The following is a 26,881-nucleotide window of genomic DNA, read 5'->3' on the forward strand; positions in this document are numbered from 1 at the left end:
GCTGCCCCTACTGATCCTTTCAGGTGAAATACTATCACTGCCACACACAGCTGCGGATTTTTTTCTTTTTTTTTCCCCTCTGCAGAGACACTCAGTGCTATCAGTGCCAGCCTCACCAAACACCCTGTTAGAGTGTTAGAAGAACCCTGTTAGAGGGTTCTTCCCCACATACCTGAAGCACATTGCCAGTGGAGGCTGCCTAGCACGACCCCTGAACCTGTGAATGAATACCTCCATGCCATTGCCATGCCTAGAGCCTTGAATTACCAGCCAGGAGCCAGGAATTACCAGCACCCTTCCCCACTGAAATGGCTGTCTTGTAGACTGACTCCGTTTTCAGAGATCCTCTACAGAGGTTTAAATGCAGCTAATTTGTAGATGACTTCAGCCCCAGTCTCTGAATGAGGAATTTGCATTATAGAGTGCCACACATTACATATCCCTTGGTTAGAAAACAAAAATAAATAGAAAACTGACAACACAGTCCTGCTGAGCTAAGTGTTTCAAAATTCTCTGAGTGATTCCAGGACCAAAACCTTTCAAATTCCTGTCCTAGAAAGAAAAATGCATGGTAATAATGAATATATGCTGTATTTTGACTTACCCTTTCCATTTCTTTGAAATCATCATCTAGTTTTGTTCCTTCCGCACCTCCTACTTTTTCACTCACTTTCTGCAATTAAAAAAAAGAACAACAGATTCAGCAACAACTGAGAAAAATTCAGTTACAATATTTCCTTATAGAAATGCTAGGGGTTTTTTTTCTGTTAAGTCAGTACAACAGTAAAACTTATTACTCCTTCTGAAAAACTTATTTCCAACACACTCCAAAGTGAAACATTCAGAAATAACGTATTACTGCTTAAGCCTCAGAGACCCAGTGTTTGACCAAGGATAGAAGCCACACCTAAGCACAAAGCACAAAGTGGCTCTGGTCATCTAGAAAGCAAGATGCACCCATGCCTGAGAATTTTCAGATATTGACTCACCCTGAAGCAGATCACCAGTAAAAATCAAGAGTTTATATATAAACTTGATAGACAGAGAGACAGGAAGATTGATTAAAAAAACCCCTATATTCATTCCATGAAAGAGCCTGAGTATTATGTTATATATAAAATACACAACTCACTTATCTAGATAGAAAGAAATAAAGGGAACTCTGTTAGTATGACTTTAGCAAATGCTCTGTTTTTTTTATAAAATATTACGTTTGAAAACTAATTGGAAAATGGAATAGTGTTACTGTTTCATCTCCCTAATACAATGTAATACATTGAACTATGTTTCCTTTTACAGTCAGTAACATTGACAATAACAGACTTGAAGAGTAACTGCTCTACAGCTCCATTCAAAGTGGATTTTAACAATTGCATTGTCAGTCAAAAGTCTTTTACTACTATACTCCCTCAACGAAATCAGGTGCATATGATTCAATGAATGTATTAATCTTTCACTAGGATGGTATTTGTCATAAGAAATTAATCACTATACAAGTTATTAATTACTGATTTCAGTGAAGTGACTCCAATAATAAACAAGAAGAAAGAAAATAACAATTTTACTTTTCCCCTTTTGGTTTTACCTACTGTGGTAAGTCTTCTATTTTATTTTTTTAGTATAAAGAGAAATACCCACAGTCACTCACATGCCATTAGTAAAATCCAGACATCTGTATGATTTTAAATTCACTTCAGTTCACTACAACAAAGCTGCAAGTGCATCATGGCCAAGCACTTACTAATGCAGGCTGTAATTATCTGTGCAATAGGAAATAGCTATCAGCTCTCTTTGTTTTCTGTCAGCATCTCACAAATTAGTAGCCAAAATGGTGCATTAATGAAACAACAATACTATGACAAAAACAAGGAACTGTATTTCCCAGTATTTCCTGTACAAAAGAGATGTGCAAAACCATACAGACAGCCTCTTACCAATAATCTGAATATGAATGAATTTTTGTGGTCTGTATTACTAAACTTGTGATCTACAGAGATAAGTGAAGTGCCACAACAGAATCAAACACAGAACTGTTAGGAGTAGTGGACAAGGGATAGTTTCGGTTTTAAAAGATTTATTAATTAGTTTCATGAATGAATCTTCTGCAAATGGATATCCTACTACAGATAATATGGCTAAATCTGCACAGAATCTGCTTCCTACTATAAAGATTTCACATCCCAGAAAATAACAGTATGCTTATATGCTAGCACTTAAATATTTAAAATAGATTTTTCATATCTGTAGTTCAACTCCAAGGCAACAAAGTACTCAAAAGGAATTAATCTCCCAGCCCTTTTGGGCTGTAGCTCTACATTTCATAATTTTGAAATATTTTCATGGTTGATGAGGATTTGCAAAGACGTGTCTTTTCATTCCCACAGATGCCCTAAATATCCTAATTCACATCTATCAACCAGAGCAATTGCTCCTTTCTTTCACATTCAACACTACTCCAGCTGAGAATTGTATGACACTCTTAAAAGCACAGCCCAGCAGTCTTCTGGAGTCGTCACTGCATAGTCAAAAAGGCAGGTCAGCCCTCTCTTCTAGACTTCCTTTCAGTTTTTGCTAACCTTGTCAATATTAGGCTCGCAGTTACCATCCTGAGTCACTCATTTAGGGTAGCTAAAAACACTATGTGCTAAGCAGAAAATTAATTTGTAAAGCTCTGTGACAAGTACTGTTACAAATGGTTGAGTCAAAGGAGAGAGAAATATGAGCTGTTAAGTCTTCAGCCCTTCTGGGGCTGGGAGTGTCTTCTCTCAGGGTAGTTACATCACATACCCTCAAGGAACCGCGCTCAACTCCATTGTGCAGACAAACCTCTGTTTTGGAGAAGCACTGACAGACCTCAGGAAAAAAACACCTGAACCAAAATCCCACTTAAAATGTAAGTACTGTTTGGTTTTTATTTTTTTTAATTTTTCCTTGAAGACCATAGTTACTCAAGCAGTCAGAGATGAGAACTCTAATTAAGAATTCAGATTTAAGGATAAAATAAAACCCTCAACAGTTCTTTCCCCTTGGGTCAGAAGGGAATAATCTGCTCAAAAGAGGGTACCACACCTCCTTTTCAAGGCCAAAATCAGAAGATGTCAGGTAGGACCTTTGAGCCTGAGAAAGGCATTTGCAATAGGGCCCACATCTATGCCATTGTAGTACTATTGACTAAATTTGGAGATATTTTTCAGCCTGTTTATATTCATCCTCCAAATCAATTGTTAAAGCATTTCACTCAGACTACCACTCCATCAGTATCTAAGTTTGTCAGATCTGATTATCATAGGTCATGAACCCATGCCAGCTCCCATCAGCTCAGGATCTGCTCTCATGCCAAAGATTTAGGAAGCTCTCAGGAACATCATCAGCTAACAGCTACAGCTACCCAGAAACTGAAAGGCTCCCTGGCCATGTCATTTTAAGGCATCAACATTTTGATTATTTCTTTACAACAGATCTAAAATTGGGCTTTTTAAAGGAACAAGGAGATATCCTGAAAACATTTCTATGAATCAAGAATATACAGACTTCTTCTACCCCTAATAATGTCATGTGTTACTGTTGGTATCTTCATACTTTATTTGACTGAAAACCAGTGCTATACAGTCTCTTGGAGTAAATTCCAATTTTATAACAATCATATTTCCACCCAGGTAGAACATGAATTTCATATCTTCTTATCAGAATGGTTTCAGTAGGAACAAAAAATTTGGTATGACTCTTACACTTAGGGGAAAAAATAAACTTTTTTTCCCCTGGCAGTTAATATTAAGAACACAGATTTTGGTAAATGTTCACAGGAGCTGGAACATAAGCCACAGCAACAGGAATGAAGTTTGGTAGATGGATTTCATGTGAAACAACAAAACTTGTTAAGTCATATGAAGACATTTGTTCCATTTTTCATACATTTGTGCAAATAACCCTTTTTTTCTTTTTTGATGTATTGCTGTGTTATGATGCCATATGTCAAGGGACAAAAGAATGCTTGAACAGTCACTATGAATATCTTGAAAATTCCAGTAAACTTTTATAGAATACAGGGATGATCACTTAATAGCTCATGCAGCAGTCCTCTAAAGGTCTTTGATGCTGTCATCTCTCACTGTTCACAAAATATTAATATAAATCAAACATGCATTATACAACTATTCCAGGACACTGAATTGTACCAAGGTTCTGAACAATTCACAGGTCAAAGACCCGCTACCAGAAAGTCCTGAAGACTATGACATGACACTACCCAAACTTCAAAATGCAGTAAGACCTGCATTAAACTGCCCTCTAGTCACCTGAGTTTGCAGCTCAACTAATTTAATGACATACTAGTTTGGCAGCAAGTGTAGGTAGCAGCTTTGTCTCTATAGAGGAGGAGGAAAGCAGTTTAAAATAGATTACCAACACAATACACTGCATTTCCGTATGATGCAAACTGAATGCCCCGTTCACAAAGTGGTCATACCACAGTATTACTGAAAAGTAACAGTCTCCTTATTCCATGCATTTCTAACTCCAAATACATATCCACAGCACAATTTTCTATTCCTCAAAGGAAGGCTGTTGACAGCAGAGTTCTATCAAATTGTCACACAGTGGACAGGCTGGTAGAAAGAAAAATTTTATTAATATGAAAGCAATGGGAGAAAGATTATTAAACGAAGCTTACAAATTCACAATGGAAAAAGAAAATGCCCTCTGTAGTCCATGCTCATTAAGTTCAAGTCACCCTATTGATTTCTCATTCCTGATTGCTCTGTATTTCTTCCACAGGTTTCTACAGTTCTTCCATGATGTTTTTGCCATTTTGAGTTTTTTCTTTCACAATAAGGAAGCACAGTGACAGAATTATCTTCAGGTTTGTTAAAAATTTTCAGATCAGCTTTAAAATGCTGTGATGCTTTGTAAGCTTCTCAAAGACAAGGAAGAAGTACACATTTCAATGGAAGAGGTCTGTCTATATATGGTGATGGTTTTCCAACACTTCAGGCTCTTCAGGAGAAAGTATTTGAAAAGAAACATATCTATTTTTCAAAAAGCACAGTCTTCTAACCAAGACTTTTTTTTTTTTTTTTTTTAAATTCTGTCCACACACTAGAGTAAGAAAAAAACTGCCACCTGCAGGCTAATTTTTGTGTCTGGCTGATCCTGCACTGTTTGGCATTTATGGTATCAGAATTTACTACCACAGAAAACAAGTGACATCTGAAATTTAGATAATGATCATGGCCCTGGTTCTCTGTGGATTATGAAACATCTCATGGCACATTCTCAGCAATAACAGTCAGCAAGAGAGGAGCTCTTCTGCTTATTCAGATAAAATAGAATAGGAACTGTAAGAAAAACCCACCACAAAAGTATATGTAAATTAGCTGCATTTTAGACTTCTTCTTTTTCAAGTGGCATCAATATACAGAATAAAAACTTGCGTTTCCAGATCAGTATGGAGATACTTTATCTCAGAAACATTATGAGGCCATAGAAAACATTAGTATTGATTCACAGCACCTTATCATATACTGAAAATAATTTCAGCAGATGTAGAGCAATCTCACTCAATTTTTCCAGAATAACCATCTAGATAAGGTAGTCCTCATTTACAAGCCAAATGACCCAGTATCATGAGTTTTGGAAAGCTTCAGGAAACTCAACAAATGTGATAAATCTCACAAGAAGCCAGAAGTGTTTGATAAGCCTTACATCCATACAGTAGTTATTTGTTAGCCAAATTGAGCAAACCCCACACTTCCATTAAATACATCAGATTTCACAAGGAAAGCTTGTTACACTCAGCATTGCATTTTACATTATTTGAATTTTATTCTATTCTTCTTTTAAATATGTAAACAACTTGTGTGAAATAGAGACTGTCAATAAAAGACAACATGAGAATATAAGAAAGCCACCTTAGTTGTAAAATGAAAATAAGATCCAAATTTTACATACATTGGAGTTACAGTAATGCCCATTTACATTTAATTTGTGAATTTCTCTTCTTCAGCTGTAGAGCCACAATGGAAGGCCACCATGCCAGCTGGAGCTCAGCACCAGAAGATCCTTCCCATACGGAACTGAGGAGCATAGTGACACCACTACTATCACAGAAGCTGTAACGGGCCATGAAGTCAGCGTGAAAAGGAAAAATAAAAAAACTTACAGAACTAAGAATCTCCAGAGAACCTAATTTTTTATGTCCTGTTTCCACTGAGACTCTGATTATGCCATTAAGGCTTTGTTTTCTCCATGACAAAATGAAGAAATGCACTTGCAAAGCACATGGGAAAATAGTTAGCATTAATTTACACCTGCTACTGCTTGCCATCAGCAGCATATCTAGCAGAAATGTTTGTGATGTATTTTAGGTAAGCATCTGCCAGACAAGCCTGAGATTATCTTTTCTTTTTCCCTTCTGTCACTCAGTAGATATATTTAATCAGGGAATAATACACTCTGTCCCCTGATGGCACTGAAATCACTTTCTTCCTGCTAGAAAATTTTTGTTTGCTGGCCTGTTCTACCACAACACCAAACTAGCCACAGGCTGGCTAGCTTTATTCACCCTTAAACGTTCCCTTGACTCTGCTGTTGGATTCAGAGTGTGAACAATAAAGTGTGCTATTCAAAGACCAGGAAGTAAACTGAGTTTTAGAAACTCAAGCAGGGAAGGCTATGACTGGATTCTAAAAGGCTTGCCTTCTTCTCTCACAAAGCATCATCTAAATACCCTTTATATATACACACAATAGCTTGGCCTTGCTAGTCCTCACAGCTGCTAGTAGTAGGGCCCACAGCCCTGTTTATGAGTTCCACTAACAGTCTGAAGGCAGGTCAGAAAGCCAGGAAAATTGGCTCTAGATGGGACATACGTAAGACACAAGAACTGCCAGTGTGAAAGACAGGCCATTGCTAAAGCCTGTCAAGCCATGAATGAAACTCCTTGTGGGACAGACTGTCCAGTGTGCAGCAAAAGAAAATATCTCAGCCAAACTATTTCTCCTCAAGAAGGACACACAAAGGTAAGGATCCCAACCTCCAGCATTGCCACATGGTAAGAAAAATGCATTGTGAACCCGCCCCATGTTCTTACTCTTTTCATTTAGATTCAATCTCTTTTTTGATTTTTCATCTTCAGCCAGAATATTCCAAGGAGAAGGACGAGGGTGGCTAGAGCAATCATTTCTTCAATCTGATCCAGCCTTTTGCTTTCCAACTACTGCCAAGGACCATACTGCAGAATTTCTGCAACTCCAGCAATGCAGGGGAAGTCATTCGCATTCAGCGCTAGTGCACCATATGAAAGTATGCCGCAAGCTTCTGCACTGACAGGAGTTACTGCAGAGACTCTGCTGCAGTGCTGCTGCTGCATCACACTGGAGGCTGTCCTCTGGCAAGTGAAATAAAACAGTCTGAGGGCAGGGAAGGAACTGCTGGGGAAGTACTGGTGCAGTACTGCTCCGTGCTGTATCTCTGTAAGGGAAGTTCCTGTCCAGAGGCACCCACACCTCGACAGATGAGGAAGGTACTACCCTACGGCTGACAAAAATTGAAATCAATGTTATGCATTCCAGTGACAGAAGTGGGCTGATAGCAGAGACACTGCAATGATAACAGAATTAATTTCACAAATTTAAACTCATTACTGAAGTCTTGCCTGTTTACCAAACACACACTTCAGGAGGCTGGCTCTCTGCAAAGTTTAAGTTCAGCCAGAAAGCTGGTCACAACCCCAGCACCTCTGAAGTTTAGAGTGGCCTTGGGAGCTGACAAAGAGAAGCTGGCAGAAGCTCAAAAGCTGACAGAGAGCTGAAGACAGTCAGAACACTGTGTGCTTTTTTCAACACTCTCTGTCCCCAGAAGGACACCAGTATGAGAAAAGGAAGAAATTGGTATTTAAAAGGTAGCTGTGTTAGCTGGAAAACATGCCAATATCTGCTTTTTTGCAGTACAGGAAAGAAGCAGAGAATCTATTCCTACATGACATCTCTACTTCCAATGACAACAGTACTATGATTCTGTCAGTCCCTATAGTGAATATGTGGGCAATAAAATGCCCACAAGGTTTTTACTTTTGTGTAAAGAGACCTGGATTCAGACCCACATTTCTTACATCAGCAGTGGAAGCCCTGCCCTACACTGCACTGCCCCAAAGAAAGAAGACACCTGTGCTATATTTCTCAGAGTGCCAAAAAAATTTTGGTAGCTGCCTGTTTTTTGATGTAAGCAGCTCATTCCACTGAGTGGTGATAAGGAAATTCTAAGAGAGGGGCAAAGTCCAAACCCACTAAAAATTTCTGAAGTTGTCATGTCTCTTTCTTAGAAAAGTACACAGCACTGGCTTTCTTATCTGGAATGCCACCAGTTGCCAGCTCCTGTCCTATCATGCTCTATTATCATGTGTAAATGGGATTTGTATTTGAAAGAGTGTACACCTTAAAATGACATATTCACTCAAACTTCCATACCTTTGTCATGTCTCTAAAGCAATATTTAGGGCAGATGAGTGGCACATGTACAGTATGACAATATATGGAGTGGAAAAAGAGAGGAAAAGAACACAAAACAGATATTCATCCAGTTAGCATCCTAATCTGGAGCATGTTTATGGATCATGATCCATCCTAGCTGAACTACTCACATTAACATGTTTCCTTCATCCATGTAGCTTCTAAATTCAGCAGGAACAATGATCTCTACCATCCCACTGCTTCACTTGGCACATGCTTTACCACAAAGTAGACACAATATGGGCACAGGTGACAGGAAATTTAAATAATCCCGTGGTTTGTTAAGCTATGTCACCAGACTGCCTGTCCTCACCTTTTCCATTTTAGCACAAAACTGTGTTTCCTGCAGCAGTGGTTTAAGCTGCCAGCTGGGAGGCTGAGCTCATACTCACTCTTCATGAAGGATGTTTACTCTTGGCTACTGATCCAGCAGATTTACATGTGCTAGACATCAACTTTGAAAAACACTGGAGTATTTCACAGGCAGGGAAAATCAGTCATAGCAGGTAAAGAGTGCTAGGGTACAGTCTACAGCTTGCTAAAATCTCCACAATACAGAGTCCAAATATTTGATCAGCATTATGCAAGCAGTGATGAAACAATATTGATTGGTCAAGCAGACATGACTTTGTTAGGCAAATCAACAGCCCATTATTCTAGAGTGTTAAAGCTTTGTAATTTTTCTCTCAATAAAAGAATGAATTAAAGTCTAGCAGAAATAAATAGGGCATAACCTGTCCAAAAAAAAGAGGAAGAGGAAGAGGAAGAGGAAGAGGAAGAGGAAGAGGAAGAGAGCAGGCAAAATAACAGCATGAGAAATTCACAGCAACCAAATTTAGGGCATATTTTACACCACCATATAATGTATATTAGTCTACATGCCTTCTGCTGGGTGAAAGCTAGCCTAGTCTTTAACATCTGGAAATGTGAGAATGCAGGGAACATTCAGAAGCTGCTAGAGGATAAGAGAACATGGCTCAAATATGATTCATCAATTTAGCAGCCATACAAACTCTGCCATTGTGAAGTTGCTCCTGCTACATTTGGAAAAGAGTTTGTTGGAAACTCTCACTGAATTAATTTTTATCTATCTAAGAGAAGATATTAAAAGAAGTTTGTGAGGAAAAACCTGTCCGTAATCTGTTGCTAGTACTGACATGCATTTTATTTCTGGTTTTCCTATTGCCACTACATCTAAAAGGCAGTCTACACAGCTCAGCAAAGTGCCAGTCCAAACTATTTTCCTATGTTGCTGGCAGGCAGTGTTGATAGCTTATTAACTACATACTTAACAAGCCAAACCCACCCAACACTTTCAGTTTGATAGCAGCACATTTAGAAATTGCTGAGATCTGCTTTAAGCTCTGTTTTTGTTTTTTTTTTTACATGAGCACTATTTAAATTAAACTGAATGCATTCCCATTAAACTGCTGTCCTCTGTCTCAACTCACCATGTAAGAACAGTATATCCCAAAGCACTGGCCTGTTCTTGGGGCTGGAGAGCACCACAATATAACAGTAAAGCTCTGTGAGCCACTGGGCATTTCTGGGGTGAGCCCCTGATGGACTGAAATGGTGGTGTGCCTTTTTGTGCTTCTGAGATATATGCAAGAGGAAAAGAAGAAAGGGGGGACTGAGTGAATTAGGACTGGATGAAACATACCCAGATAAAAGAAGAAAATGACTGGAGACACCACTTAGCCTGACACTGTATTGTGCTATAAGCACGCTACACAGAGCAGAGGCAGCTTTTCTTCTGCAACAATGTCAGCAGAGGGACCCTGTCAGTATCCCTGGCATGGAGGAAGAGCATACCTTTCCTACCAAAATGAAGGCATAACCACAGCCTTAGGCATTAATATCTAAATTTGAAGATGATAATTTTCCTCCTTTCAACACTGTGTGTATTAGCTACCAATGATAAAGGTCATTTTAAAATGTAAGGAAACTAAAATTGCATAAATCAACAAGAGACCCACCAGAAGCACCTCTGACATCCCTGCAGCTACACAAACATATCTGCTTTAGGCAAAAGCAGAGCTGAATCTGCTGCTCTCTGGTGGGTACTGCTCTCCAAGAGGCACCAAAGGAATGAGAAAGATGAGCATAACATCCCCCCAAAATAAATTATACAGTAGCATTGGTCTCACTGACTGGTTCATGACTACTGTCACATCTGATCACAATGCAACAAGCAAACTCTGCCCCAGTTGCAGTAATGAGTCTACGGTTCTAGCCTGTATTCAAGATATCAATGCTCCTCTGACAATGGAAAGTTAGAACCTTTCGGTAAGTTTTTAACTAATTTACAAAGCAGAGTCTTACTACTAAAAGGGATATACAGATTTTTGAGAGATAAAATGAAAAAGTCATTTTTGCTAATGTTAGCTCACAACTTGTTTGATGGACTCCTGGTGAAAAAGTGATTTTAAAAAAATAACAGAATTTTTAAAAACCCAAACAACAGAGGACACAGGTCCTTGCTCAACAGATCTGTGGCCAGCTCAAAACTGGTAAAAATTTACACCATTGAGTATCTCAAGATATTTGCAGTCCTCTACAATCAGTCTTTCAGGCTTGCATCACAGTCAAACCTCTGAGCCACTGCAGATCTAATTATATACTACTACCTGAAGTTTGACAGAAAAGAGGAACGTTCCTCTTCATGTACAAATTCATTTGCTGCCTTCTGCCTTTTCCCTTAAATTTTAACAGTTTATGAGAATAAACTATAGCATTTTATGAAGTCTTCAAGACCTGGCTGTGCAAGCTCACTAAAAAATGAGGACTTTGAATTTTAAAAACTGACTTGGAAGATGCAAATGTGGAACTGCTTACATTTTCTAATTTTTACAAAAATATGAAAAGTGACAACAGATTCTTTTTGAAATTGCCTTTAACAGTTAGTTAATTTTTATGGCCACTCCCTGCCTTCAGTGTCTGGAAGTCCACACTGACAATGAAAGTGTTTTTAAACTCCATAAAGAAAATGTACTTAAACTCCATTAGCACATGCAGAAAATAAAACAAGCAAAGTAGATTCTAATGTGCACATGCACATGTAAATAGGCTACTTTCAGAGATGAGAGAAAATAAGTCTGAAAAATACTGAAGTCTTCACAAAAATAAAGGTAAGATTTTATAAATGCTGCCATTTCATCCTTCCTAAACCACACCAGAGGCATGTTCCTCTGAAAAATGAGAAATCATCTTTTAGACAGGGCACACTGAATAAAACCATACCTACATAAAGGGAACAATGTTCTCAACTAGGAGTGCAGAAATGTAGACATGAAATATATTATTTGGTGCTAAAGCCCCACCTGATTCCTTCAGCATTTAATGCAGACGAAGAGCTATCGTAAGAGTGTTTCTTTTTAGAAAAACAGCTGCATATTCATGTCAAATTCAGCTACACAGCAATAGTTTATTTAGATTAGTTTATTTAGTTTTTTTCATCCCATTTAGAAAAACCACGTCTGTTTTTGAGAGACTCAGAAAGGCCCATGCCCATGGACTCTGCCTGCCTCCACATCTACAGGCACCTCACTGACACTTCTTTTCTCCATTTTATAGTACAAAGCTGACATAAGACATGTCATACAGTCCTTGCAACATGCACAGAGACTTTACTGGTTCTGTAAAACACATGGAGGTTACTATCTGCTACCTGTGAAAGAGAACTACCTGGCAGGAGAGGAGTGGGCATGTGAAAAAAGCAAGGAAACCAGAGCACAATGGAGACAGGCCCTTCAGTAGGTGTAACACACATGAATCAGCTTCCGTTTTACGACACAAGTTATTCTAACAGATGCTCTATGCTACCCTATCAGTGGAAGATTCACTTCTTCTTTCATCTGCTTTCTTAAAAACATGTACCTTGTGTTGCCAGGCACTGATTTGCTTTATTCAAGGTTCTATCCCAGAGGTATTACATTTCAGCAAAAAAGAATATTTGTACTTTACAGAATAAGATGAAAGGGATATACAAAATAAAGCTCTGAAATGCATAGGATTCCCTTTCCATTTGAAATAAACTAATGAGAAATGTTTTAGAAGACAATCACCTTACACTAGAGCAGAAAGTAGAACTTCATCTTCCTTCTGTCCTCGCCATGTTTTCCATAGTGGCAAGTGTTAAAACATGTCATGAATTTTGGGGTAAAAACACATTACAGTGTGCATATGATATCAAAGCATGTATGATCCTTTATGTTAATCTGTTAATTAAATAGAGAACATTTATGTTCAATATGAAATTTACCACACTTTATTCTGTGGTGATGTAAAAGCAAAAAGTAACAAAAATGTAAACCAGATGAGATTTTCAAATGTCGGAATTTAAACATCACAGTCACAAATCAAAATATAGCAGTAGCCTCTTAATGTAATTAATGAACGAGACTAAGCAGCCTAATTATCAATGTGTACAAAGCTACTGTCCATTTTGCAGACAATTAGCATGTCAATTTCACCCAAAGTTTCATCTTATGGAGGTGAGGGGAAGAGTAAATTGGATTGTATTCTTACACAGCCTTGAGACATGTAGCGGCTATAAAAGAAACACAGAGAAAGAAAGGCCACTAAATACTTCATTGGTTTACTCTGCCTTGGAAGTTGCTAAGCAGTACACACAATCTGAAGGAAAAAGTAATTCCTGAGAAGTCCTAAATATTTTACACTGTTGTTTCTTGATTTAAACTACTACATTCAACTACTACTACATTAAACTACTACATTAGTTTCTGAAAGAAACATGCAAGTAAAAACTATATCCAGAGATGGTCAGCTTTGAACATATTAATATGTTTTGTTGGTCTTGAACTGCCTTAATGCACCTTCCATCTAGAGGAAGTCCTACACCAGCCTGAACAAACCATTCAGTGACAGGCAGAAGCCCCTGCATCTCCTACAGTACCACCTGATAGCTGTTGAGTCTATGAGGAACACAATCTTTGCGCTGTAATCTGCTTGTGATGGTGTCTCATGTACATTTAACTTGAAAAATATTTTAAACTCATTTATCCTCACAGTCTTCACAAAACCAGCAAACAAAGAAACCCTGTATTACAGCTCAAACTGTACCTCTACAGACATCTTAAGACACCACTTCTTCTGGTATGTGGATGGGTGCCATTGTGTTTGGAATGCTTTTACAGTGAGGTACTCACTAAATGAGCATAACTTAAGCCAAGTCCTGAAATCACCTGCAACCAGATTTCAGCACATACACATTCTTCACTACACCATACCAGCAGAAGGATGGATAAATGAGGATCCCAGTCACCACTGCTTCTTGGAGTTAAAATGTTTGTGACGTACAGATTTTCTCAGCAGAAAGTTAGCAAAACCTGCTTCTTAGAAAACACGCTGTAGTTGCCAGTACTAACCTTTTACCACAGAGATCAGAAGAAAAATTCTCACTGACTTGACAAAAGGAAGGCAGCAGAAGTGATGCAGTGCTAAACATCTGACCTGTTTAGTGGATGGGGGAAGAAGGGCTGTGGATGTTGTGCTGTGGATGTTGTCTACCTGGACTTTAGTAAAGCCATTGACACCATTTCACACAACATTCTTGGGGACAAACCAGATGGGTGCATTTTTCACTGTGTGAGAAACTGGCTGGATGGCTGGGCCCAGACAATGGTGTGAAGGGAGTTAAATCCAAGTGGCGGCCGGTCACCAGTGGGTAATCCTCAGGGCTCAGAACTGGGGCCATTAGTGTCTTAATGACAGATCAGGGGATTGAGTTCACCCTCGGTGAGTTTGCTGATGATACCAAGTGAAGCAGAAGTGTTGATCTGCTGGAGAGCAGGGAGGCTCTGCAGGGGGATCTGGAACAGCTGGATTAATGGGCCATGGCCGAGTGGATGCAGCTCAACAAGGCCAAGTGCTGGCTCCCACCCTTTGGTCACAACAATCCCAGGCTGTACCACAGGCTGGGGGCAGAGTAATACAGCCATTACAATACATATCAATACAGATGAATGGGTTTTTTTAAATAATTAAAAAATATACATAGTATATATAATATATATATAAATGTAGACATATAAGTACTAGTATTATCTCTTTTACCATTAGCTAATGGCAACTTAAAATTAAGGATTTTAGTGGTTGAAAATGATCTAGAAATGAAACTAAGAAGTACAGAGACAGATAAATCATTCTGGATTTTGCAATATTTCGTTTTTCATACTCCATTTATGCTGAATATGTCACTCACTTTGAAGTTTACGTGTAGAGTGGTGGACAATAAATAACCTACGTTGTGAATATGGATGAACTGTGAATAACATTTTCCCTGTGAACCAATTCTTTAGCTACTCTGTGACTGGTTAAGATACAGAAAAATAAACCATTTTTATATCTTAAAATATGCAGGAGTTGTGATGGATTTACAAATCTGTCATGTTGTGCCTCCTGATTATGGTCCAAGAATCCCACATCCAGACACTCTATGCCACTATAAACATGGACAAATGCTAAATAAGAGGTACAAAAAGAGATTCTTGACACACAAGTTTAGCAGCACTTTTCAAAAGCTAAAAGAACATCACATACAATGACACTGTGAAAATTAGTTTGATAGACACAATCTGATAAATTAGAGCAAAAAACTGTATGGATACATGCACTATTGGTGCTCTCAAGACCTACTTTTCACTTCTTACTCTTCAATCTTTAGGTTCCCCACTCTGAATATGTGGACCATGACAAGGTGGGCCATGATCCACTGAATCCTGTTTGTATTACAAGTTTCAAAAGAGACATATGGGAAAGCAAGCTGCGGCTGTTGCAGTGGTGGGAAAACAGGAGCTTGGAGAAGCCTTCCTTCCAGCATGACAGAAATGTACAACTGGTTCTGGCACTGTGCTTGTGAAAGGGGACAGTGGTATGTGTGTGTGCAGGGGGTGGGGTGGAATTAGGAAAACCAAAGCCAACTGGATCTCCTTTTAAAGATGGCAAAAGATGCACAGCCCGAAGTCTGTTTTCTAAGGGAAGAAAAGCTACCCCCAGCTATACACTCTCTCCTGTACCTCACAAACATGAAGCAGCATCTATTTGTGGAGATGTCAGAAAAATCATTACAAGCTCCTGTGTCCTGGTGGCCACCCAACCATTTGCTTTTATTTCTGGCCTCTATACATCACAGTAGAATCTGCTCATGTATTATTTGTCACAAGCTACCCTGACTTTGTTTCTGTACAGTTTCAACAGCAGTATAACCTTTGCTGAGATAACCTGGTGGTGCACTCCACTCTCATGACTGATGACCCATTTTATTTAGTGGAAAGTGGGGGGATGAAAAGGCTTTTCTGCTCTACAGTTTATATTTCATTCTCAAGCTTATCTTACCACAGCACAGCCATTCTGAGGGATAATGCTACTTTAAATTACTAAGGAAATTGAAGAAAGAATTACTGTGCTTAATGGAAAAGAACATGTAATTTGCTCTTACAACAAACATTTTACTTATCTTTAGGAGTAACTGATAAGTTTCTAATTCTTATTTGCTCTATAGAGTTCTTTTGTGAAGCTGGGCTTTTTCCAATACACTTTTTCTTGACACACAATGTTGCTTCTGTCAAGCAGAGCAAAATGAATGGTTAGAATTGCAAATGAGTACACCCTTCTCTTATACTGTGGGAGTGTCAGGAAAAAAAAAAGCAAAAATCCCCTAAGTTTTAAGTATGAAAAAAACCCACCCTAAAATAAGGACATCATGCCCTGACATAGCTTTATCAATAAAAAATTTAACAATCATCCTAAAATTTGAAACTGTAAGAATAAATCAGCACAAAACAATATCAAGTTACAATTTTGTTATCCTGGCACGAGAAAAAAATCCTAGAAATTTTACCTCTAAATACTGCAGGGTTTGGACCAGATATATTAATCTACAAACTGACAGAGCTAGCCATTTCTTGAAAAGATGCTGCTAATGTTTCTGTATCACTGTTCTTTGTGTGAAAAGTAGTACCTACTTCCTCAACTTTTCTCTCTTTTGTATCCTGGAGCTGTAAGTCTGCCTGGGGAATACTGGGACTATTTTTACACACAGTATATACATCATCATGCTAGTTCAATCTGTCAGGACTATATGCTTGCCACTGCTGAGCACTAGTGCTGAGGAGGGGTACACCTCAGTTTTGACATACAAAATGCAGCAAAAAGATACATTTAAAAACCTCTCATGTTCCTCATGAAGCCATAAAGCCTCCTGCAAGCTGCAGACAAAAGCAATAAAACTGAAGCTTTTATGACACTGGCCATCTCATGTGATACAGCCAATGAGATGACTGATCTGAGCACTGTTCAAACAGGTCAAATGATACAGCATGATGATGCTTTGCTCTTCCCTGCATCTCTTCTACATAACAGCTTCTGATTCAGATGCCCTTTGTAAAGACAGTGAGGCACCCAGAAGATCAGCACCATTAATAACTGCAGAAAGATTTTTGTAGTTCAGGGCATCTGAACAATAGCTATAATTAATAACTGCCCGTACACTACAGAGTAGATTTAGGTATGTTAAAGAATTTCTTAATTCTCAATTAAATTAAAATTTTGAAGCAAATGAAGGGAAGAAGGAACTCCAAGTGGAGAAGATCCAAAAGAAACTATTAAGATCAACTAGAGCATAGGAGAAATTTGCATGGACAGTACATATTCAAGCAGGTTGCTGTCAGCTTTTTCCACAGAATTTCTCTGCTACCTCTGAATACCAAAAAGCCATTCATCTATGGATCTTGATGAGTTAAATGACCTACCATTCATATTCAGGTAAAGGCGTTCTGGCTGTCATTACAGACTTTGCTGCTGCTAAGACATAGCAATCCTTACTTTCTTTTGTATGTAACCAAAAGCTATAAACAATGTATTTTGATTGTACTGAAATATTAAAATTACTGCATGGTAGCCTACTTACCTAGTTAAAGGTTTTACTTTTATGAAGGATAGAGTAATAATGGTAATTTCGTATTAAATCTATTAAACTTCTCAATGGAGATAATGGTTATAAGGGTTTTCTGATAGGCCTTGCTGCTTCCTGCATATTTGAGATGATTGCATCAACGCAGTGCAAAGGATTGCTGGGTTTTATCATAGCCAGTATATGTAAAAATTTTTAACTACTAAGTCAGTTAGTGAAACTTTTGTGTCTAGATATCCCACTCCCATGCTTTCTTTTTAATTCTATATTCCCAGTTACCCCACAGGAAATCTTTCACCAAGAAAGGCAACAAAATTTGATGATGTTAAGGGTGTTGACAAAGCTGCAAAATTGAAATTAGCATCAAACATATCTGTTTGTCACCACTGAGGCACATGTGCATGTCTGGACTGCATCACGTACCCCAAGACAAATACACCCAGCTGCCTCTGGGAAAGCTGGCTCATCACTGAGAGCCAGGGTGTGACAGATGTGATCACACAGAAGGCAGTGCAGGAAGGCAGAGGAGTGCAGCAAGCCTGGCACGCCCTGAGGGGCAGCCACCTCTGAGCACAAGTAGGGTTTCCATACTGGGAACAGGCAAACACATCAGGGGTCTGGCTTGGCTAAACTGGCACTGACCGCCGAGCTTCTATGCACAGGATGGGGCAACACGAGAGGCAGCAAAAAGGAATGCAGAAATCTTGACTGCATATACAGGGACAGCAAAGGAAATCTTCAGAGCTCAGCTGGAGCCAGAAGGAGCAAAGAACACCATGAAATATAGGAAAAGCTTCTTTCATTGTGTTGGAATAAGGAGACAAATGGTGACTCCTTGCTGAACAAGGCGGGAACAAATGTAAAGGGTGTGGATAAGGCCAGAATGCCTAGCATTCCTAATCTTGGTACTGATAATTTTTGAGATCATCCCAGTAATTAATCAGACATTCTACTGTCTGCATGATCAAGCAGATGAATGAAAAAAGGGCTCCATCAGTCTTCCAGGCTAATGGTTCATACTCTACCTATAGGCTGACAACAACTGGACACGATCAAGGGTCTGTCCTGGAATCTCACTTCTGTTCACCACCTTTTTATTAAGTTAAATATTTAGAGAAGAAGAAAATTTAGGAAAGCAATGTATAACTAAGCTCCAGCTGCAATGCAGAGCTACAAAAGCATCACCTCAAAATGCACACAGGAAAAGAAATCTGCTGGCCTTCAAGGTTGACAATCACTAAGCACCCTAGGTTAATATAAATTTTCAGAAACACAGGACATTTTTACTGATTTATAAACTGAGAGATAAAGGAAAAAAAGGGGACTTCTAGGATCCAAACTATGGGCATTGAAAAATCCTGAAAACAACCACCTTTTTAACAATTGTACTCCTAATACTGATGCCTGTTGTAAACCCTAGGAGATAAGACAGGTACCTCAACTGAGTGAAGAGTGGATGTTTTTGTGGTTTTTCTTTAAAAAGCACTAATTATTTTAAGAATCAGTGAAGTCTTGCCCAGAAAGCTCCTAAATCATGTAACCATTCTTATTCAAGAAAAGCAGTGGACATGTGCCCTCTTTTCAAAATCTACCTGCAACCAATTTATATTAAAAAACCATAAGAACAACAAAACAATCACAGATAGATCTAAGTTAGATACAAGTTAGGATTGCAAAGCCAGGAGACAGCATTCATCATATAGAGGTTTTTTAACATGTATTTAATACCCATTACTGCACAGAATTCAGCATAGAGTTTTACTGCAACAACTCAGAAGTAAAATGTGTCATCACTCAAAATTTTTTTCACTTTTTATTACTCCTGTACAATTTTATGCTTTATAAATATTACTCTCTCAGAGAAGAAATATACTACTGATATTGAAGAATAAAGTCTTAGATCCACTATCCACACCACAAAAGGGTTTTGTTTTTCTGCAAGCACTCTCAATGGCAGCTAAAGAGCAGAAAAGTTCCAGGTATGCTGTCAGCTGTACATTGATTCTGACATAGCTTTCCCACCAGTGTTTGGATTTGAGGGATATTCTCTGAAGTATCATCATCCAGTCTTATAGAAACGCTCTCACTTCCCACACAAGTAGCATTTCTTAATAGCTAGTCCAATTTATTATCAGGTCAGCCTCAGCTGCTGTAGTTTTGTTTGGGAAGATGTCAGATAAACCATGAGTCATAAGAGAGATATTATACAATGCTGGGAAAAAAACCCCAACACAACAGGATGAAGGGGAAAAAAAGAACAAAAATGCTTAATCTCTGTGGAAAACTTTTGAAGCATCTTGGAACAGTTCCAGTCCTGATACAAAATGGATTATGGAATAGTTTTGTGCACAAACTTACTGCTGAAGTAATTGTTTTCTGACCTTTTCTTACTCCAAGCAGGAGGCACAGGGTGTTTTTAAAAGGTATCTTTGTAGAAGATGCAAGAGAGCAGGTACTATAAGAATACTTGACATTCAGCTCCATAAAGCTTCAGCTATAGGCAGCTCCCTTAGCTGCCCATACTGTACCACTAGCCTACGGTAAAATAAGAATCCAATGTCCAGTGATTGTGGAACTCTAGTCTTCCCCCTGAGTTTCCTCTCTAGTCTTTTTACTGTCCACACATAACTGTTCTGTTTTCAGCCGTTCCACATGCTTACTTTTCCGTTCCTTGAATCCCAGCTGCCCTGTACTGCAGACATGTCTCTCCCACCCTCACAAAGATCTTTCTCCCTAAAATAAATGGGTGAAAAAAAACCCCAAAATTATTATCTGCCACTGATCCCACCCACTGAAATATTTCACTAACTACACTTCTGGTGAACAATCTATGTACAGCAGAAATGACATGAGAGAAAGAGAAATCACAAACACTGAAGCTCCAAATACGCAATTTGCTGCTCATATGACACAGAAGGAAATGCACTGAAATCCTCACACTGGCTGTGCAGTTTGATCATACTTATACAGGATTTACACCAAATAGACAATTGCAAAGATGTGACAGAATGATTTTTATCAAATCAAGGAACTTAATATAAAGAAGTTTCATAGAGAAAGAATAAAAAAATAACATTAAAAAATACATATTAATTGTATATCTGAAACATTTACATGTACAGTAGGCATCAAACATGCTGCAACCAGCAACTTTAGTTATCAAAACTACATCACTCTAGTTGTTTGCTTTATACATGAAACATGTGCATAGAGGAAATTCAGGAAACCTATTGCAAGATGACACTGAAATATTTTAATACCTATGTCAAGTCTCAGCCGATCATCAGTGCTGCATTCATTGCTTTGGCACATTATTTCACCTGTGGGTATTAGTTTCTAAGTTCCAATCAAGTTCATAGGCAGGGATACCTCTCACTGGACCAGGCTTCTCAAAACCCCATCTCATCTGGCTCTGAATGCTTCTAGGGATGGGGCATGCACAACTTCCCTGGGAAACCTGTGCCAGTGTCTCATCACCCTCATAGTAAGGGATCTCTTCCTAATATCTAATCTAAACCTACTCTCTTTTAGTTTGAAACCATTTCCTCTTGTCCTGTCATTACATGGTCTTGTAAAGAGTCTCTCTCCATATTTCTTGCAGCTCCCTTCAGGTACTGGAAGGCCACCATTAGGTCACCCCAAAGCATCCTCTTCCCCAGGGTGGTCAGTCCCAGTTCTCTCAGCCTTTCCTCACAGGAGAGGTGCTCCATCCCTCTGATCATCTTAGGGGCAGTCCTTCTACTGGTCAATATCCTTCCTGTGCTCAGGACCCCAGAGCTGGACACAGCGATCCAGGTGGGGTCTTGTCCTTGGTGAAGCCATGCTTGATGTCTCAGATCACCTCCTGATCCTCCCTGTGTCTTGGCACAGCTTTTAGAAGGATCTGTTCCATGATCTTCACAGGCACAGAGGGAAAGTTGTCAGGTACTCATTTCTACTCTTTTTGAAGATGGGTAAAATCTTTTACTCTTTCCAGTCCCCTGAGGTTTTGCCTGACCGGCACACCTTCTCAAGTATCAGAGAGGGCAGCTTGTCAACTACATCAGGGAATTTCCTCAGGACTCTGGGATGCAGCTCATCAAGTCCCACAGACTTACATATATCCAGGTTCCTCAGGTGATCATGAACCTGATATTTACTTAGAGTTGGGAGTACTTAGACACCCCCCAGTCCCACCCTGCTGTCCATGCCCTTGAGAGATAGGGGAAGATAGGCTGCCACTGAAGACTGAGGCAAAAAAAAAAAAAAAAAATTGAATATCTCAAAATTCCTTCTCCTTATCCAGTTACCAGTTTTCCAGCACTGTTTATGGGGGGCATGAGGGGGGTCGTTTCACCTTTTTTGACCTTCCTTTCCTCCCTCCCTTCCTTCCTTCCTTCCTTCCTGTTATCATACGTGAAGGAGACCTTCCTATACTTTATGTCCCTTGCAAATTTCAGGTCAGCATTGCCTTGGCCTTCCTCACCACATCCCTACACAACTGAACCTATGGATCTGTATACCCTTCCCAGGTCCTTGTTTTCACTGTCTGCATTTGCTTCTCTTCCTTTAGTTAGACCAGAAATTCCTTACTCAGCCATGCCAGTCTCTTGCCTTCTTTGCCTGAATTCCTGCTCCTGAGGATTGCCAGCTCTTGTGCTCTATGGAAGAACTTCCTTAAAGATCTGCAAGCTCTGTTCTGTAAGTATTCTTTGATGTTCAAGATGATGATAGAGAAGATCTTATTTTCTTGGACAGTACCACCATTATGTGAATCTCTGAATTCATTATTTTAAAGACACAAGTCACACTGCTATTGGCTGATGTAGGTATTAGAGACACATTAAAAGTCTTTATGTCTGAAGACTGTTCAGGAAGAACAGTCCAGCTTTGTTTTGCAAGCTCCAGCTTTGTGTTGCAAGATGCTGTGTTTGTACCTGGGCAAACCTAACCCTTCACTTAAAAAATTGTAGATATATCTCTGTACACAGTTTAGCTTCAACTACACTGGCTATACAAACTTTGGTGCAGCTATGACTTAAAGAATATTAGCTTTGAGCCTTTTTCATCAGGACACAGTTCTTTCTCCATCACAGATGGTGGTGGGTATTCTAACTCTTGGATTTGCTACTGATTCATCTGAAGTTCACCACACTGCTATCATCTAACACTACAAAACTCGCAAGATTTTTAGAGCTTTGTAAGCCTCATGTAAAGACTTTTCAGAGAGTAGCTATAAAATAAAATTAAAAACAGGAGTAGATGCTTAAATGTCATTCTGTAACAGCCAATTAAAGACATATGCAGCATCTGAAACTAGGTTCAAGGACAGTTCTATAACGCTTTTCAAACCTATAATGTCATTATACAAATCTTGAACTGTAAGTAAAGTCACCAATAACATTGTTTCTATGAAACACAGGCCAAAATTTTACCTTTTCTTACTTATGAAATGAAAGATGGATTTACTGGGAAGTGCAAGCAAAAATCATTGAACAGATCTGTAAAGGCAATAAAAACAACATCCAAAAATGCACATAAAAAAGAAAAGCACCTAGTATCGAGTGCTGAAAATTAGAACAATCAAAACAAAAAAATTTAAACTAGTGTAGAAACAGAAAACTGAAGAGAAATTTCTGGATGTAAGAATAAAACAAATGGCATGAAACAAAAAGAACGCCAGTGCATGCAGAGATTTTTCAGCTATGCAAATCTACAATGGAAAAGAATAGGTGAAACTGCAATGTAAGCATGGAGCTGTGCTGCTCCTGTTCACCAGCATAAAAAATACCAGTTCAGGTGGTTTGAACACGAGGAAAAAAGGTCACAGAAAGTGTAGAAAATTACAGCTGGTGCTTTTTAGATATGGAGGCAATACAATCAAGATCTCTGCTAGATTAAGAGATTATGCATAATTATCTAAATCCTGTGATTTATATTTCAGCTGAACCGGACAGGTGGAAGAATTTTAAGTACTTTCATTTCAAAGCAAATTTTTTGGGGTGAATTGTACCTCTCTTTATAAATTGAAGTTCTGTACTCCAACTCACAGTTCTGTAAGAAGATAAATCCACCTTTGTAGCAGGCATCTACATGCCTTGGTTAGCGAGGAGGGATTGGCTGGAATTCAGCAATAGCTCCAAGCAGCCTGACCTGGGACCCGCAGCGCCACGGACGCGACCCAGTCACACCTGCCTACAGAAAGATGTGGTGCTTGTTCTTTCAGGAGTTAACAGAATACTTTCAAAAGTATGGGAGAGCTGCAGAGCTAAATCTTGCACATGCTCCACACTCCAGTTTTCATCTGTGACTGCGTTAAGGCTTCCAGAGAGGTAGCAGTGGAATTAAAATAATTCTATTAAGTAGAAAATAAAAGGGAAGGTATGTGTTGACAGAGAGTCAGGAATAAGGGGTACTATTATTTAAATAATCTCTAGGTCTCTGGAATCAGAATCTGCCTACCACAGAGAGCAGGATCTTTTTGTGCTACTACTGTAGCACAAACACATACAACAGAGTACATGTTGGAGAAACAGCAATTATTTTATTCTTTTAACTTGGACCTAAAAGGAATAAATACTGTGTTAAAATGCTTTATAATGCTCGTAATGGAACTCTCATCCTCTCCTAGTAACCACTTCAACCAAATTTCAAATAACTACTTTTCCTCAGTCTAACACTAACACACCATTTTTTTCTGAGCAGTATCTATTGCTACTGGGCAAGGATTATATCCCAAGCAAATATTCAATGTCCTGAATGGATTCAACATTGTTTCTGTTTCAGATTTATGTCCGTGTGCACTGGTGGCTGAATAACAGCAAGAAAAGGTGTTTGTCATTACAACAGTGTCTTTCTGCATTACTAATGTTATAACTTTTGCACAGAGAAATTACCAAAGTAATTCCTGTAGCTGCACTGGATGTATAATCAAAAAAAACAGTACATACAACATACGTTTTTCCCTTTCCTTTCCACTACATACATTTTTCCTTTTGAGTATGAAATTAAATCTAACTCTTTCCCACTATACAAATTTTTTTGGTTGTTTTTCTTCTTATGGTGGAAGACATCTTTCTGGCAATAAAAACTATTTTTCAAGACCATGAACTGGAAGAGTATTTCAACATCTGCAATCTTACCTTCATCTTAGCACTTGACAATGGTTTTACCAATGCATTTTAACTGATTTCAGAGACTTCCCACAAGCAGAGTAATTATGCATGAGGTGGATGGAAAGTCTCCAGGTCAAAGAAACAAGTGTTATCTTTTGAAAGGACATAGACTAGAACAAACTAAGTTATGCAAGAGCTGTCCAGTTTCAGTTTGGAAAATAAATGTTGTGGTTCCACTTTGCTACACTAATACAAAAAATTGAGAGGAAAGTGAAGGCCACAACCAACGCTCCCCCTGACCTACTGACAAGTAAAAAGATACCTTTGTAACAAAATGATGCAGTGCCTCCACACACCACATCTACCACATCTACTGTTTTCCTGTACTAGCATTCTGTTCCAATTCTGAAGTGTCTAATAGCATTTTATTACTTAATGCTGAATAGCTCCAGTTTCATTTATAAATACTAAGGTTAGAACTTGTTTATGTATTTCGGCAATTAAATATACATTTGGATTAATTTTCCTAAATCATATTAGCTTTAATGAGAATTAATTGTCCAGTTGTTGGAATAAGTCTAGCAAATGCTGGCACTGTTACCAATTAACTCAGCAAGGGTCAGTTCTATCCACAGGTAAAACATAAGGAAGTCTATGAGAGAAATTGCAAAAGTAAACAATATATTTTGAATTCTGCAGTGTAAACAAAAGATTAGAACATGCTTCTGGCAAATACCACTCTGTTTGCACAGCAGAGAAACCTTGGATCTATATACAATATTGCTGAATAAAAAAACCACAAAATATCAAGTCATTAGCAAGTGATTTCATTTTATGAAACTGGCCCAGAGGGAACATAACTTAAAAACAGTGCCTTGCTCTGTAAATTTTGAATCAGGTTATTGATATACTTGTACATTAATATATCATGCAAAACAAATTCATGTCACAAATAGCCATGGAATTATACTACACTACCTCATTCTATTTCTAACAAAGCCCAGGCAAAAACCTGCACTGAATCTTTTTGACACAGTAGAACACACAGTTCCAGAGATATTAATAAACAAAACCCATTTGAAAAAAATTTTTGTTATTATTTAATTGAGAATTTATAAAAATTGTCAAAGAAACTGTTTTTTTTCTGGGGCCATAAATTCCTGGACCTGTAACAGCTGAGGTTTGTTTATAAGATGCTATGTCACTCAGTGCTCACAGCAACATCCCTGGGAGTTAGAAGACTAATTCCCTGAACATGGTCAGTTTTGTTTTAAAGTAGGGCAGTGGACTGCTCTGCAGCAGGCCAGGAGCACCATTACTTTTAGCTCCACCTACACAATTCATCTTGATACAAGTTGGTGACTTACAGATCAAACTCTGTTAACCTCATTACCAGTACTGAGTTCTTTAAGCACCTTGAGGCAGGCCATTTAATTACCTTAATAACTCATATAACAATATATTCACAGATCATATGTCATCCTAGGTTAGACTCATTGGTTTGTTTTACATCCACTTTAGAGAACACAAAATCATCCCAAAACATAGTCTTCCTGAAGTAATTTCTTCAAACATGGAAGCTTCAATTCAACTTACTGGAACAATTTTCCATATTTTATTCCTGTAAATACTATAAATTAATATTACTTCTGTAGCAGTGTAAGAATGAAAACATTTGTGTTTTCCTGAAGTACAAAATGAGAAACATAACTCAATTTTGTTCCTACCACTATTTTAAAAAAGAGAAATAACTACGATCACATTATATACAGAATGTACTTTGCTTACAGACACCCACTGTGACTGCTGATGACAAAAAAGTTGAAACAGACAAGCATTTTTTTGTTTCTTTATAGTATTGACTTTTGGTCATCTTCTCTTAATTTCAAACAGATTCTTGCTTCCATAAACTTTCATTCCTTGTTCTTACTTTATAAAAATTTTCTAACAGATAACAGGGATGCTGAATTCTGAGCCCTAAAGAGGTTTTAAATTCTACTTTGTTTTCTGCAGGAAGTATCTGCTTTCTCATAGCTCTCTAGCATAGCACTGAGCAGAGCACTTTAATCAATTGCAAAATGCTTTCAAGCTGTGGTGCCTTTTTGGCACTGTCCTGAGACAGTGATTTGACAGCCTGCTATTTCTCAGCTTTCCTACTGCAATTCAGCAAGGCTCAGAGGGACTTCCAAAAGCCCCAGTTATACATAATACAGCTCATCAGCTCCTCACCAGGAACAGCAAGTCAGGTCTGCTCTCTCTCTTCTGCTGAAGTTTTGAACTATCTTTAAGATGAAATCACTGTCTTGTGATATTATCAGTGATGGAAGTCCCTCCCATCTCCCTCATAA

General features: G+C 38.5%; 1 protein-coding gene across 1 annotated transcript in view; it reads right to left on the bottom strand.

Annotated features, from left to right (window-relative positions):
• SH3GL2 (SH3 domain containing GRB2 like 2, endophilin A1) overlaps window positions 1-26,881 on the bottom strand; it is an 89,252-nt gene that overhangs the window by 19,198 nt on the left and 43,173 nt on the right. The window contains exon 2 of the mRNA XM_059492544.1: window positions 605-673. Within this exon, the coding sequence (XP_059348527.1) occupies window positions 605-673 (69 nt within the window). The remainder of the gene's footprint in view (window positions 1-604; window positions 674-26,881) is intronic.

The sequence above is a fragment of the Ammospiza nelsoni genome, chromosome Z (genome assembly GCF_027579445.1).
Source record: "Ammospiza nelsoni isolate bAmmNel1 chromosome Z, bAmmNel1.pri, whole genome shotgun sequence".
NCBI classification, from domain to species: Eukaryota; Metazoa; Chordata; class Aves; order Passeriformes; family Passerellidae; genus Ammospiza; species Ammospiza nelsoni.